We start from the raw sequence: 17,699 nt of genomic DNA on the forward strand, positions 1-17,699 counted from the left end.
TGAAAGAATAATACAGAAGTAATAAAAATGAGATTAAAAGCCTGTATCAAAAGATTCGTACTTGGATTAATTATGTATATGTATATTTGCGTGCGGAATTGATGTCGAGGCATAAAATAGCAAAAATTAGTTGTCGGACAGCGCTTCCCATTCATTATTATCAGTACTTTCATTGTAGAGTATTTTTCAGTCTGTATATTTAATAAAAAGTGAACCTAACCTAACTTAAAGTCGGTAAAACAGAACTACGGCAGCATTCTCTTAATATACTGTAACTCGCAAAACCTCGGGCAATTTCGCTCTTTACTCCTGAAAATTTTGTTTTTTCCAAGAAAAAGAATTGAGAAAAAAAGCATCACCTTATATTAAGACATCAAAGAAGGATGGTTTTTTTTGTGGGTAAAAAATGAATAATTTTTTCAAGAGAGAAGCCATTTTTCCGCGCTCGGCTTTTAATTAGCTTGCTCCTATTTTGCTTATGAGTGATGAGATTTTTTTTAATTAAAAAAAAGAAGTACTTACATAAAATTAACAATTAAATATAATTTTAAAGAGAGACACATTCTAGATTGCAGTTGCGAGCAAAGTGAGAAATTTAAATTCATATATATGTACATATATAAATAAATAGAATGTTCCAAAAGCTATAATCATAAATTTATGGACCTGTTAATAATATTTTTGTAAATAAAAAATGTGTCAAGAAACTTATGTTCGATTATATCAACTGTTATTGTAAACTGTAAACAACTCTCAATAGTTAACTAATTAATATTAGAAATTCCATGATTTGCTTGATATAAAACGTAATGGAAATAGAAAAATAATTTTGAACAATTACTTTAATGATTATTGTATAATATTTGGAACGCATTAAATTAATGTTATTTCAATAATTTTTATTATATTTTAATTGATTTAAAATACTGTATTATAAATTAATTAAATAATTTATTAATTTAGTTAAATAACTTTGAAAATTCGTATGTTTAAAGAAATAAATAAATTGATCACTAATTTCGTAACAGTTAATAATCGACAGAAGTTTATCGACATTTTTGACTCAGAAAAAGAAGCCTTTAAATTTATGACTATTATTTATTAAAATAATTTTTATTAAATTTTAATTAATCTAAAATATTTATTATAAATTAATTAAGTAGTTTTTTAATTTAGTTAAATAATTTTAAAAATTGGTATGTTTAAAAAAATAAATGAATTGATCAATAATTCCAACAATTAATAATCGACAGAAGTTTATCGACATTTTTGACTCACAAAAATGTGCCTCTTTTATGACTATATCTTTTTGGACACCTTGTATATATATATATACGCAAGAATATATAGATTGAATTTTTCTTTTCAGTTCCTAGATCCTATTACTTTTTCTATTCTTTTATCTCTCTTATCGTAATCCTCGCATTCATTGTTGACGAATCCGCGGATCTTCCAAAATTTTATACACATATAGGGATGATACACAGTAATATAGAACGGGGGAAAATCTCGAAACGACGCATTAATCTGATTGATGGAAGAAGGTGAAGTAAATTGGAAGGTTGAAAAGTGTCAAATTGACACGACAGGCAAAGCGACATTAAGCGGAGATACGACGGCAGAAGAGCGATATCGATTTTCGATCGCCGCCTGCGCAATTATTGGATTTCATCGAAATTTAATTCTCAAATTGGCCTTCCATTAGAAAAACGTCAATATTACGATTGAGATTATATCACAACGAAATATTTAACGTTCCGCAAAATGACGTAATAAATTCAAAAGAATTAACCGGGATATTAGTGTATTATAAATGTATTATCCTGTTACAAAATTCGAAAAGCGTAATCAATAATAATTGAGATAAAGCATTTCGAAATCGAGATCGCCTCGAAAAATAGTTTCAATTAGCCGGACATACAGAGTAATCTTCTATAGAAGAGATTCATTTGTTTTAAAATAATTTTTTTCACGATCTAATCTAAAGAAAATTAAATAGAAGCTAATTGATCTTGCAAATTATTTAATTTTCTTTTGATTTAAAAAAATTAATTTTTTTTTAATTAATATAAAAAATTGAAGTATCAAAATTATGATTAATTTTCAACTTAATTCTGATTTATTTCTTAATCAAAAGAAAATTAAATAGAAGTTAATTGATCTTGCAAGTAATTTAATTTTCTTTTGATTAAAATTAATTTTTAATAAATTAATTTAAAAAACTAAACTTTACTTTAACGAAAAAAAATTAATATAAAAAATTTGGAATATGAAAATTATATGAATTTTAAATTTAATTCCGATTGATTTCTTAATAAAAAAAAAAAAAAAATTAAATAGAAATTAATTAATCTTGCAAATAATTTAATTTTCTTTCGATTCAATAAATCAATCGGAATAAAATTAAAAATTAATCATATATAATTCCAAATTTGTCATATTAATTTTTCATCTAGCTAAGATCATTGTTAAGAAATAAAGACATTGAAAAAAAAAAATAATAATAATAATACTCCCTTTTCAACTCTTTTTCTTTTCCCCGAGACCGACGCATAATTTTCTCGAGAAAATATGACGTATAAAAAGATAAAGTGGTTTAATGAAATGGCGCGTAGAAAGTTTATCAGATTCTGAGGAGATCGACGGTTAAAGAAAGAAAGAAAGTTTCGAAGCGCGGAAGGAGACAAAAAAAACAAGGCACGGAAGCGACGAGTAAATTGGACACGAAAAGCGCGTCGGACTTCTCGTAATTAGCTTATCGTCGTTGATAATACAGCGGAACTTTCTACGAGTAGGTACCGTCTTAATAATGCAGTGGGCTAAGTAAGGACTGTGGCAAGCTGGGTGGGGAGAAACGAGAGAAGGAACGAAACATCCCCCGTTTTCTCACCCCCTGCTGTGTCAAACGACGAAACTCGATCCGCGTGTTTCGCATAACTTTATGAAAGCTCGTTCGAAGTACACGACTGAGGATTCGAGGCGAATTTTCACGAAAAGTCCGTGGTTTGATCCCCTTCTCTCTCTCTTTTTCTTTTTCTCGTGCGATTTCCGCGCAATTTGCGATCAAAGATGAACGATTCGTGAAAAAAAAACAAATATAAATCAACTTAACCCTCCAGTCAATGCAAATAATTGTTTATCATTTTTTAATGTACGAAAAATCAATTATAATCATTTTTTTATGACGGATTTTCTAATTACGAAGGCTTTTTATTATTTTGTTTCAGACGGAAAAAAATTCTGACAGATTTTTGACAGCTTCGGATATTTATTTGTCGAGACAGAAGGGTTAAACTAACTAAATCATCGAATAAAATTAAATTCGAATATAAATCAGCTTAACACTTCAGTCAATGCAAATAATTGTTTATCCTTTTTTAATGTACGAAAAATCAATTATGATCATTTTATTATGACAGATTTTCTAATTACGAAGGCCTTTTATTATTTTGTTTCAGACGGAAAAAAATTCTGACAGATTTTTGACAGCTTCGGATATTTATTTGTCGAGACAGAAGGGTTAAACTAACTAAATCATCGAATAAAATTAAATTTGAATATAAATCAGCTTAACACTTCTGTCAATGCAAGTAATTGTTCATTCTTTTTTAATGTACGAAAAATCAATTATGATCATTTTTTTATAACAGATTTTCTAATTACGAAGGCCTTTTATTATTTTGTTTCAGACGGAAAAAAATTCTGACAGATTTTTGATAGCTTCGGATATTTATTTGTCGAGACAGAAGGGTTAAACTAACTAAATCATCGAATAAAATTAAATTCGAATATAAATCAGCTTAACACTTCTGTCAATGCATATAATTGTTCATCCTTTCTTAATGTACGAAAAATCAATTATGATCATTTTATTATAACAGATTTTCTAATTACAAAGCCTTTTATTATTTTGTTTCAGACGGAAAAAAATTCTGACAGATTTTTGACAGCTTCGGATATTTATTTGTCGAAACAGAAGGGTTAAACTAACTAAATCATCGAATAAAATTAAATTCGAATATAAATCAGCTTAACCCTTCTGTCAATGCATATAATTGTATATTCCTTTTTCAATGTACGAAAAATCAATTATGATCATTTTTTATGACAGATTTTCTAATTACGAAGGCCTTTTATTATTTTGTTTCATACGGAAAAAAATTCTGACAGATTTTTGACAGCTTCGGATATTTATTTGTCGAGACAGAAGGGTTAAACTAACTAAATCATCGAATAAAATTAAATTCGAATATAAATCAGCTTAACACTTCAGTCAATGCAAATAATTGTTTATCCTTTTTCAATGTACAAAAAATCAATTATGATCATTTTATTATGACAGATTTTCTAATTACGAAGGCCTTTTATTATTTTGTTTCAGACGGAAAAAAATTCTGACAAATTTTTGACAGCTTCGGATATTTATTTGTCGAGACAGAAGGGTTAAACTAACTAAATCATCGAATAAAATTAAATTCAAATATAAATCAGCTTAACATTTTTGTTAATAAATCATTCAATGCATATATATTATTGTTCATCCTTTCTCAATGTACGGGAAATCAATTATGACAATTTTTTTATAACAGAATTTTTAATTACAAAGTCTCTTTATTATTTTATTTTAAATGAAAAAAAATTCTGACAGATTTTTGATAGCTAAAGCCACTTCGGATATTTGTTTGTCGAGACAGAAGGGTTAAACTAACTAAATCATCGAATAAAATTAAATTCAAATATAAATAAGCTTAACATTTCTGTCAATGCATATAATTGTTCACCCTTTTTCAATGTACGGGAAATCAATTATGACAATTTTTTTATAACATTTTTTAATTACAAAAGGCCTTTTATTATTTTGTTTCAAACGAAAAAAAATTCTGACAGATTTTTGACAGCTTCAAATATTTGTTTGTCGAGACGAAGGGTTAAACTAACTAAATCATCGAATAAAATTAAATTCAATTAAATTAACAAAGCTCTCAATTTATTTCAGAGATCATCGAAGTGACATTTAATTAAACGCAAAAGACACGCGAATTCTTGATGGCAAAACAAAATTGTAAATTTACAGTAATTTAAACCTTCTCTCTCGAAAAAAATTCCACGAATACTGGAAAAATGTTGCAAGATCGACTCTTAATTTGCATAGCGCAATAAAAATAGCGTAAAAGAGAAAATTACTTATGCAAAGATAAACATTTTGAGTAATTAAAACTCAATTAAATAACGCAAAACAAAAATCTCTCTCTCCGTTGAAGATCTAATTGTTCCAAATTAATCGATACGACTTTGTTCGCGTTAGAGTAATATTTTTTTTTTGGATTTCACGTAATTGAAAATAAAGTGTTTTCCCCGTGAATTAAACACCTCGACAGAGAGTGAAAAAAAAAAAATATTTGGTTGACAGATGCGTCACCGATATGATCCGTCGATATGTCGTTAATAATGAAAGTGGAAATTTATTATTTTCGTTTAAAAGCTTGGCGAGGAGAAAAAAAAATAGGAAGGAGACAGTTCTAGATTACTCCAGTGGAGAGAGAGTGCATCTCCTCTTCGACCACAGTGCAGCGGAAATGAGCTGCGCCGGTTAATTTGTTCTGCAATTTTATGCCGCGGAAGCAGCGCTTTAACGCAGTACTTACGTCGAGAATTTTAAGTTTTTTTCTCTCGCAGACGCTTCGGTAATTTAGAGACGCTAAATTCTTTATAATCCCTTGTAACTTCTTTCAAAGTTGCTTTTTCTCCGTAAGCACAATTTTGTAAATAGCTTTTTCCCCCTTTCAATTAGCAGGCGATTACAATTAATAATGTGCGGATTAAATATATGTATACGTAGAAAATGAGTTTATATTGTGTCTTGTTTCTAATTTTTTAATTAAAGCTTCGATTTATCATTCCATATAATACGATCAAAATTCAATTAAATTGTTAGATCGCAGTTATCTTTTAATTATTATTTTATTATTACCAATAATATGTGTATGATTGTATATAATGCATTATTTCTTATTTTTAATTATATTTTCGATTATCATTCAATTATTTGATTAAAATTTAATTATTCAAGTAAATTATTATATCGCAATTATTATTCAATTATTCCATTTTTATCATTCTATTATTATTATTATTGTTATTTTCATTATTATTATTTATTATTCCATTATTTATTATTCAATATTTATCATTTTTTCTATTGCTTTTAACTTTTAATTATATTTTCAATTAGTATTCTATTATTCGATATCCAGATCCTAACTCAATCGTTCGATTAAAATGTAGATCGCAGTTATTGTTCAATTATTATAAATAAACGATAATTGTGATTTAATAATGTAATTGAATTTTGATCAAATTAATCAATGATTAGAAATAATGCAATATGTGCCATCAAATATAGAATTGATAATGGAATAATAATTGAACGATAACTGCGATCTAATAATTTAATTGAATTTTAATCAAATTATTTAATAATAAATAATTAAAGATTTAATTAAAATTTAAAATAATGCATTATATATAATCAGATATAAAATTGATAATGGAATAATAATTGAACGATACCTGCGATCTAATAATAATTTGATTGAATTTTGATCGAATTATTCAATGATAAATAATGAAATTGAACGATACCTGCGATCTAATAATTTGATTGAATTTTGATCGAATTATTCAATGATAAATAATTGAAGATTTAATGAAAAATTAAAAATAATGCATTATGTACTATCAAATATAGAATTGATAATGGAATAATAATTGAACGATACCTGCAATCTAATAATTTAATTGAATTTTGATCGAATTATTCAATGATAAATAATTGAAGATTTAATAAAAAATTAAAAATAATGCATTATGTACAATCAGATATCAAATTGATAATGGAATAATAATTGAACGATAACTGCGATCTAATAATTTAATTGAATTTTGATCGAATTATTCAATAATAAATAATTGAAGATTTAATGAAAAATTAAAAATAATGCATTATGTACAATCAGATATAAAATTGATAATTGAATAATAATTGAACGATAACTGCGATCTAATAATTTAATTGAATTTTGATCGAATTATTCAATGATAAATAATTGAAGATTTAATGAAAAATTAAAAATAATGCATTATATCAGATATAGAATTGATAATGGAATAATAATTGAACGATACCTGCGATTTAATAATTTAATTGAATTTTGATCGAATTATTCAATGATAAATAATTGAAGATTTAATGAAAAATTAAAAATAATGCATTATGTGCCATTAAATATAGAATTGATAATGGAATAATAATTGAACAATACCTGCAATCTAATAATTTAATTGAATTTTGATCGAATTATTGAATAATAAATAATTGAAGATTTAATTAAAATTTGAAATAATGCATTATGTAAAATTAGGTATAGAATTGATAATAGAATAATAATTATTATTCCATTAATAATAATTATTATTCCATTACTTTGTGAACCCAATGTATAATCGTACATAAAATGCATTTTTAATTTCTCATTAAATCTTCGATTATTTATCATTCAATTATTCCATAATAATTCAATATCATTCGATTAAATTATTAGATCGCGGTCAATTATTATTTATTTTTAATTGTACTTTCAAATTTTTCCTTTTATATAAACATTCTCTCGCCGGAACACATTTCAGCCCTTGTATCACACATAAGCATACACAAACATTACATGTATATCATAAGTAAATATTGTGCATACGCGTAAATGCGAATGTTGCGTACACAATAACGTAATGTTTCGAATAGCGTATAAATTATAAGCGGATCCTTTCTTCGCTAATAAACGACGTACACCTGCATTCGCGCGCGCGCGCGCGAATCTCCAGGGCCGAATGACGGTTCTGCATTAATAAAACAGCGAAATATTTGATCGCTGGTGTATAAACATACATATATACACGCTGGATAATCCGTACTGGCAGGCATGAATATGCAAGTTTCGGGGGTTGCACGGCGTCTCTCCCCATACCACCCCCTTTTGCTGTAGAGGAGTAATTTTGTTCGACACGCGGAGTTGCGTTAATTCCTTCGTGCATTAACCGCTCGTCGTTCCGTTGCGGGATCCGCGATCTCTCTTGCTGCACATTCCTTCCGCTCGTCTCCCAGAGGCACAATCCTCCGGAATGCGACATCCCACGCGAAATTTGCACGACACTCGTGAAATTTTAATGATTCCTCGCAGAGGGAGGTTTCTCGATTCCAAAGGTTAACCATTGTTTTGAGCGTACTTTAAAGTACCCTCTGATTTACATTTCGTCGATTAACGTTTCCTCTCCCTCGACGCGTTCCGCATTGAAAAACTCGAGCTGTCAAAATGTACTCCGAGGGAAATCAATTAAAATCCCGGGCTATTATTTTCGAAAATAAACGGTTCTTTTTTGTAAAAAAAAAATTGGACGACTAATTTATTTCTGAAATAACAAATTTATTTGTGAAATTTTTTTCGAAATAAATTAAAATCCCAATTTCTTAATTTCGAAATAAGCGAAATTTTTGTTGTCAAAAAAAAAAAAAAATTAGACGACTAATTTATTTCGAAAATAAATGAAAATGTCAATCTCTTAATTTCGAAAATAAACGGAATTCCTTTTCGTCAAAAAAAAATTAGACGACTAATTTGTTTCTAAAATAAATTTCGAAATTTATTTCGGAAATAAATTAAAATCTCAATTTCTTAATTTCGAAAATAAGCAGAATTCTTTTTGTCAAAAAAAAAAAAAATTAGACGACTAATTTATTTCGAAAATAAATTAAAATGTCGATCTCTTAATTTCGAAAATAAACGGAATTCCTTTTCGTCAAAAAAAAAAAATTAGACGACTAATTTATTTCCAAAATAAATTTCGGAAATAAATTAAAATCTCAATTTCTTAATTTCGAAAATAAGCGGAATTCTTTTTGTCAAAAAAAAAAAAAGAAAGAAAAAGAATTGGACGACTAATTTATTTCTAAAATAAACCACACTTTTTGTCGAGTTTTCTCTATATTTGTCCGACGAGAAAAAAATTGTGTACGTTCATACAGGGTGTCCCATAAGAAATTGCTGAAATTAATCAGCTGTCATTTTTTAATGCATGCAGTTATTGAGAAAAATTGTGATAAAAAGAGGAAGAGGTTACAGATTTATGAATTCTTAAGAATTCAAGATGTATGAGACTATGCAGATTGATAAATCTTTTTCCCGTACAAATTAAAGTATTAATATTAACAAAGGAGGACGCGTTCTCTAATTTCAGGTAAAAAAACAACAGATTTCTCAAGGACGTTTAGGATACCCTTAACAATAAAATAAACTCACACAAACATTTTATTTATATTCATTAAAAACTGCAGTTTCTTCTTTCAACACAATCTTTGTTTTCGCAATCACTGCATGCATTAAAAAATAATAGCTAATTAATTTCAACAATTTCCTATAAAACCCTGTACTTTAATCTACTGAATAAATACATATCTTGAATTAAAATAAAATTTTTCTGGATATATTTTTGCGTAAAATTCTAAAAAAAATTGCAAAAAATAAAGATTAACTTTGCGAGTGTATTTATTCATCACTCATTAATTGCGTGCTTGCGCGTAAAATAAGATTAACCTTTGGCGGGAGGAGTTTTACAAACCGGAAGAGCCGACAGGTCAGATAACTAAAGTTTTTGCGCGGCCGTGTCCGTCAGATGTAAAACGTTTATTAAAAGTGGGCGTATCAATTATGGCCTTTGGCAGCTTAAAAAAAAAAAATAAATAAATGAAAAAAAAAAACACGCGTTTTGAGACTCGACGCTACCGTGCTAAGATTAATTATTAAACGGAAATTTAAAAGGTCGGGAAAAAGCGGATGAAATATCGCGCCGGATAACATCGATCTCGAAATAACAGCTTTCTATTTGCTATAATATTACGCCACTTCCGCCGTGTTCTCGCGCAAAGGGCACAAGAGGAACGGAAAATTTAATATCCAATAGCCCCCTCCGAATTGCCTCGAATGCAATCTAGCGAAGATTAAAGGAAAATTGCCACGCCCTTTATAAAGTTTACTTAACAAACTACGCATGCAAATTGCTTGTCTATCGTTATCGTGCATACCGGCGAACCAACATATCGATGTCACCTCAATATATGTATATTACGTCATAAAGCAATATTACGCTAAGAAGCTGAGAGATGTAATGACAGTTTTGATACATCTAATTAATAGTAATAATTTTCGAGTGATTTAAATATTTCGTACACATGCAAGAATATAAAATATAATTCGATGTATACGAAATAAAATTTCATATATCTCATATATATTAAATAATAAAGCTCATAAATTATTGTGCGCAATAAATAAAAAACAATTTCCGAAGTACAGCCATGATATTTAAAATAGATTTTAAAATTCAATTTTTAATTTTTAATAAATCAATTTTCGCACATATACACAAAAGTGTAAAATATAATTTAGTATATGTATATGCGCAATAAAATTTAATATACTCAATATTTAACATAAAGATCGTAAGTAAATGTGCAATAAATGAAAATTCCTGAAATATATTTCTAACATTTAGATTTAAAAAAATATATAAATATTTTGAAATAATTCAATTCCTAATTTTCAATCAAGTATTAAATAATTCAGAATACATACGCAATAAAATTTAACATACTTAATATGAAATATAAATATCATAAATAATATTGTGTGTACGATAAATAGAAAACTATTTCCGAAAAATCTATCTGAAAATTAGGTTTCAAAAAATATCTAACAAAGTATTTTGAGACCTCAATTAATTTCCATACGTCGTTAATTTTACAACACGTCGTCTCGGCATCAAAGTCTCTTTAATGCAGACAAAAGTTTCGCTGCGCGCGGAATAAAACATCGCGCATAAGAACGAATGTCAGGATAATTGAAATTTATCTCGGCGGGCCGCAAGACGCCGCTAATTGAGTCGGGATTTAATTAGTCGCGAGTACAAGACTCATCCCCTCACTGTCGTTTTGTGCTGCTTCGCAGGATACTTTCCGCTGCCGTCGGTCTATTGCCTCGCCTGGATCTGCCTCGACGTCCTGTTCTGCACCGCGAGTATAATGCACTTGTGCACCATAAGCGTGGACCGTTACCTAAGTCTTCGTTACCCGATGAAGTTTGGCCGCAACAAGACCAAGAAGCGAGTTACTCTGAAGATCAGTTTCGTGTGGATCCTCAGCATCGCGATTAGTCTGCCCTTGAGCCTTATGTACTCCAAGGTGAGCCTCGTCTCTCTAGATTTTAGCAAATTTAGTCTGCGATACAGTTTCAGTGACTGTAATCGCTCTTTTTATCTTTTTTTATTGTATTTTTTATGTTTTTATTTTGTATACAGGGTGTTATAATAGTACCGGAACAGCAGAATAACTCGAAAAATATGAGTCCTAGAAAAAATGTTAAGTACTGGGTTTTTATAATTTTTTAGGAGTCATATTTTTCGAGTTATTCTGCTGTTCCGGTACTTTTATAACACCCTGTGTATATATATATACATACACAGGGTATAACTAAACAAAGCTATACGAAGCACATCATCGGATGCAGGACGACAAACTAAATCGAAAAGTTCTGAGCCATTTTTTAATCAGAGCTTTATTTTTGACGCTATAAATTGTTAAAGTGTGCCAATTAGCGCGTGGCTACAACGGAAAACAGCGTAGGCCCCGCTTTAGTAGGCGTGTTAAGGCCTATTAAGGCGGGGCCTACGCTGTTTTCCGTTGTAGCCACGCGCTAATTGGCACACTTTAACAATTTATAGCGTCAAAAATAAAGCTCAGATTAAAAAATGGCTCAGGACTTTTCGATTTAGTTTGTCGTCCTGCATCCGATGATGTGCTTTGCATACCTTTGTTTAGTTACACCCTGTATACAGTAGAAAAATTTATTAAAAACGATCCCCGTTAAAATTTTTGTGTTAAATATTTAACACATTCATGTGTTAATTTAACATATTGCTGTTGTGTTAATTGAACTTAAATGTTAAATTATTGTAAAGATAATACAATGTGCACCTATTTTTAATTTTACAGAATAAATATGTTCTGTTTTATTAATGACAAGATTTATCTGTTCAAATTTACAGAAAAAAATGTCAATTTTTTATTTTATAATATAAGTAGAAATGATAAAATCTAAAATTAATATATTTTTAGATAATTTTTATATTAAAGCTATGTTAATTTTACAAAATTTATTTTAAATTACTAAAAGTTTTGTGTTAAAATATACAACATAGTATATATTAACACAGTATATATTTGTGTCTCTATTTAATATAACTACATTGTGTTAAATTAACACAAAAATTTCTGTGGGCTGTTTAGGACATGTGATATTTGTTAAATTTAACAACAATTTTTCAACTGTGTAATATATTTATAACTTAAAAGAATAAAAAATTATATATTTTTAAATAAAACCATCCCCTAATATTTTTCAGGCATTTTATATAAATATCCTGCATTTATTTTTTATATAAAATTTTATATAAATACCCTACATTTATTTTTAAATAAAATATAGAATATTTTTCTAAATATTCTACTTTTTTATAAAAAAACTAGATGTAGAATATTTATTTAAGACGCCTAAAAAAATAGTAAAATGGTTCCATTAAAAAAATCTAGGTGAGTCTTAAATTGAGCGTAAAGAACGGCACTCAAGGGTAATTTTAGATTATATAATACGTATTATGTTCCCGTCGAAACCCTGCTTTTTGTCTGAGACATTTCTTCTTATCTTGCTTTATTTTTTGTATATTTAGACGTCTCAATTTAAATGCTTGATGTTGTATATGGATATATACTCGTATATATATACGGTAAAATGTAGTCTGATATAATATATTTACTAATATATCTATCTTCATTTACTCGATCTTATATTTATACTTCTAAAAATATAACATAATTTAAAAAGTTATACATATATATATATATATATTTACAATTGTTATTATATTTTCAAATATTTTAAGCGAGTATTAGTTAATTAATTATCAAGCAAATAAATAAAGACAGTTATTGGTCAGACTATATTACTACCTCTTTAATTTCTAACATAGTGTTTTAAAATTGTCGGATGTCCTTTTAATAGGAAATTTTCTAGCCAATTTAAAGTCAATTTTTCCTCTGCAAAAATGTTAAGAAGAATCATCTTTTGCAAGCAATTCAATTTTTTTCATTGTGTATCCATATAATTGGACTTCAATAAAATTATATCTAACTAACTTAATTAAAATTCTATTAAACCGAATTCTTACTGAAATTAACCGAAGAATGTTTTGTTAACATTTTAACTCTATAAGACATAATTTATAAAAAGCTCTATTTTCGCTTCTATCAATATTTTCACTTTACCTTAATATTTTTGATAAGAAAAAATTAATCTCCAAATTAATCTCTAAATTGGCCAAAGAATCTAATATTAAAAAAAAACAAAAGGGGATTTTAAGACATTTTGTATATATTAATAATTAATCAAAAATATTATTTATATATATTATATATTATTTAAATAATAAAAAAAGTTATATATGTATATATACGTGCACAAGTCGTTTCGCTCTTGTTCTGTATTTTGAAAAATTAAACATTTCTAATTTACAGCGATTCCAAAATGTAACCACAATAATTTTTTGCTACATCTTACCCAGAGCGAGAATCTTTCTCAATTTTCCATAACGATCAAAAGATTACGAGACTTTTCGCCCGCAAAATCCCTCTTTCTTTCTCAAGCGGCGAACGCGAAATCTCGATGACCGAAAGTTTATCGCCGTTTGTGCGAGAAACGTCGTCCATCGATCATTCAATGCAGGATAAAAGAACGGGATGGATTTATACGGGACTCTGCATCGCGCTACGATGTTTTTCACATCCAGCAATATCTCGTTTTTTACGAACAAAGTCGACGGCGCGACATATTTTTTTCGATCACGCAAAAAATGGGATTAAGTGTTCCACAAGTAGGTTCAAATTTGCATTTCAAATTTTTTATGATTACTTAAAAAAAATACAATACTTTCAGGTAGATTCAAACATGAAGATGGATTAGAATTCTTTAAGTACTCAAAAAACAATATTTTTAGTACTTTTTTAAATATTAAAAAATTTTTTGGGTACTTTTTTAAGTACTCAAAAAATAAGAATATTTTTTAAGTACTCAAGAAACAAGAATATGTTCGCGAGTCATGAATATTTGTATGAGAGATTTATATTTATATGAGTACTTGTGAATATTTATTAGAAATTTTGTGAGTACTTTTATATGAATACTTATAAGAAATTTTACGTTGTATTTGAATATATATAGCAAGTATTATAAATAGATACTTTTATCTTAGAATCTGAGTATCACTTGTAAATTATTTAATTTTTTATTTGTGTAATAAAAAGTATTCATAAGTACTATTTTATATCTTGCATATCTTTACTTTTTTAAGTACTCAAAAAACAAGAATATTTTTTAAGTACTCAAAAAACAAGAATATTTTTTAAGTACTCAAAAAACAAGAATATGTTCGCGGAATATTTGTATGAAAGATTTATTTTTATATGAGTACTTGTGAATATTTATAAGAAATTTTATGAGTACTTTTATATGAATATATAGCAAGTATTATAAATAGATATTTTTATCTTAGAAACTCACTTGTTAAATATTTAATTCTTTATTTGTGTAATAAAAAGTACTCATAAATACTATTTCTCATATCTTGCAAGTACTCGATCAAATAAAATTCAAACAGTTTTAAATTCGAGTACTTCGCAAAGAAATACAAATATTTTTATAAATATTATTTCTCACGAATATTTACTTAAATCCTAGAAAATAAAATGTTAAATTCTCGTCTCGGATTTTTAAGTACATATTAAACTTGATCCCACCTTTAAATGAAGCGACGCGACGTCAAACAGGCACATAATAAAACAGCTGTCCGTTATTTCCTCGTGTTATTTCGCGTCCCTTTCATAAATTTTCCTACCGTTTCGCGTCAACTAATGTCGAGCAAAATCGCCCGGAAAAACTTTTTCAACCATTGAAATTTCGCTGCCAAATGCACATGAAATGTGCGCCACGTGTATTTATACGCACACATTACACTTTCGAGAAATTTTCATTTTCTCATTTTGCCTTTTAACTTCATTTTAAAATTCCCGTGACAAGTCGTGTAATATATATAAAGGTGCGCGCGCTTGGAAAACTAACTAATTACGCGACAATGAAGTAATTATATTCGTCGTCCTTTAATTTTCACGAAACGGAAACGTGACGTGCTGGCGGATTCGGTGGAAAATCTAACATGTTATGGCGGGTTTCTCGCTCCCGCGGGAACACGTGATGACGTGTACACGTCTAACAGGTTATTTTCTTACCCTCCGAGCGTGTTCATCGTAGAAGCTGCAAACTGCTCTTGCAAATGTGCAAACTACTTTCGTTTCTCTCAGCACGTGCAAGAGCGAGAGAGAGAGAAAGAGAGAGAGAGTAAGAGGGAGAGAACCGCCGCAGAACGCCGCATCGATGAGTTTGTCGGACGAGTTTCAACAACTTTACAGCACCATTTACCAGCGCGTTGCCTTACTTGGGTATTGATCCAAATTTCGCGGCCGCCATGTACTCTCATTCAAAATTCCATCCAACATCCGGAGTAAAATTTGTCGCCCGATGCCCGGCCGACGCGACAAAAATTTTCCCGATTACTTTAAAAATACAATACTTTTGAAATACAATACTTTCAGGTAGATTCAAACATGAAGATGGATTAGAATTCTTTAAGTACTCAAAAACAATATTTTTAGTACTCTCTTTCTTAAATACTAGAAAAAAATTTTGAGTACTTTTTTAAGTACTCAAAAAACAAGAATATTTTTTAAGTACTCAAACAAGAATATTTTTTAAGTACTCAAAAAACAAGAATATTTTTTAAGTACTCAAGAAACAAGAATATTTTTTAAGTACTCGAGAAACAAGAATATTTTTTAAGTACTCAAAAAATAAGAATATTTTCAAATATTAAAAATTAGATAAAATACGTTCGCGAGTCATGAATATTTGTATGAGAGATTTATATTTATATGAGTACTTGTAAATATTTGTAAGAAATTTTAAAAGTACTTTTATGTAAATATTTATAAAAAATTTTACGTTATATTTAAATATATAGCAAATATTATACAAAAATATCCCGTCCGGTGTATATAATAATGTATTTCACGTTCTTCCGCGCCGTGTAACGTTATTTACCTTAAGTACTTTAATCCGACAAAGAGTTCTCACTCCTACGCGATATACGTGAGGAGATTTATACAACATATATCTGTGAATATTCGGCAAATTTGTAGAATTTCTCGGAAATATTATATAGCTGGATAATTTCAGCGATGCCCGACTTATTGAAATTTAACATAAACATTTTGTAGAAAATTTTTCATAAATTAAAATTCACTTTTCGTCGAAAATTTTGGTTAATTTTTATTAATTTTTTTGTATCCCAGATTTCATTCTCCTTCAATAAAAACAAAATGCATGGATATAAGTTTTAATATGTGAATGAGACAGAACCTTTTAGCTTCACACGCTAAAATTTTTACACATTTTAAAATCTCGAATTTTTTCAGGCTCTAAATTTCAATTTTACTTATACTTTGAGAATCTGAATGTGTTTTGATTCAATTTAAAAATTTTCACAAAATTTATACAGTTAATAAAATTTTTAAATCCTTAAAATCTTAAAATCTAAAAAATTTTTTCTAGTTTATTTTATAATGTCTAAAAAATGAGTTAAATTCTTGATTTTTTCTTTATATCTAAAATGTTAATATAACAAAAAACTCAAATAAAAAAAATTTATTTCAAAATCTTTAAATCTCTCAATCTTCCTTCTTATCTCTTGAAAACTTTTAAATTTTATCAGGAATTTTCAAGGAGATACAAGAACTTTAATTTCATTATTAAGTATTTAATAAATTTTAATTGATGAAATTAATTTTACTCTTATTTTTATTCTCTTTGTTCGGAATGGAAAAATTCTTCGTTCTTCTCGAATCTCCCGAGAAATTTCTAAATTCTCAGAAAGTTTGCACAGTTGAAAAATTGGTGTTTAATTTAGTAAATATCACATATCCCAAATGGTTCACAGAAACTTTTATGTTAATTTAACATAATACGGATATGTTAAATGGTAACACGAATACTGTGTTAAAATATTTTAATATAAAATAAATGCAAACTTCCAGTAAACTTATAATAAATTTTGTGTAAAATTAACTAAAAAAAAATGTTAATTTTACATTATATTCTCACATAAAATAAAATTACAATTATAAAATAAAACATGTTTCTTTTGTCTAAATTTTAACAGATATATAATACAGATATATATACAATATATATATAAATCTTGTCACTAATAATTCATATTTATTGTGTAGAATTAAAAATGTTATTTTTACACTTTTTTCAATTGTTTTAATAATTTAACATTTAAATTCAATTAATGCAATTTCAATATGTTAAATTGACACATAAATATGTTAAATATAATAATAAATAAATACTATATAAAAAATATGTATAAGATATATATATATATTATAATTATATATATATATATATATATTCTAAAATATATAA

General features: G+C 27.7%; 1 protein-coding gene across 3 annotated transcripts in view; it reads left to right on the plus strand.

Moving 5' to 3' along the window:
• 5-HT2B (5-hydroxytryptamine receptor 2B) overlaps window positions 1-17,699 on the plus strand; it is a 78,019-nt gene that overhangs the window by 32,293 nt on the left and 28,027 nt on the right. For all 3 annotated transcript variants that reach the window (XM_085480559.1, XM_085480558.1, XM_085480557.1), the window contains one exon: window positions 11,055-11,287. In XM_085480559.1, the coding sequence (XP_085336685.1) occupies window positions 11,055-11,287 (233 nt within the window). The remainder of the gene's footprint in view (window positions 1-11,054; window positions 11,288-17,699) is intronic.

The sequence above is a fragment of the Nylanderia fulva genome, unplaced genomic scaffold (genome assembly GCF_048542155.1).
Source record: "Nylanderia fulva isolate GAGA-0341 unplaced genomic scaffold, ASM4854215v1 Scaffold15, whole genome shotgun sequence".
In the NCBI taxonomy this organism is placed as follows: Eukaryota; Metazoa; Arthropoda; class Insecta; order Hymenoptera; family Formicidae; genus Nylanderia; species Nylanderia fulva.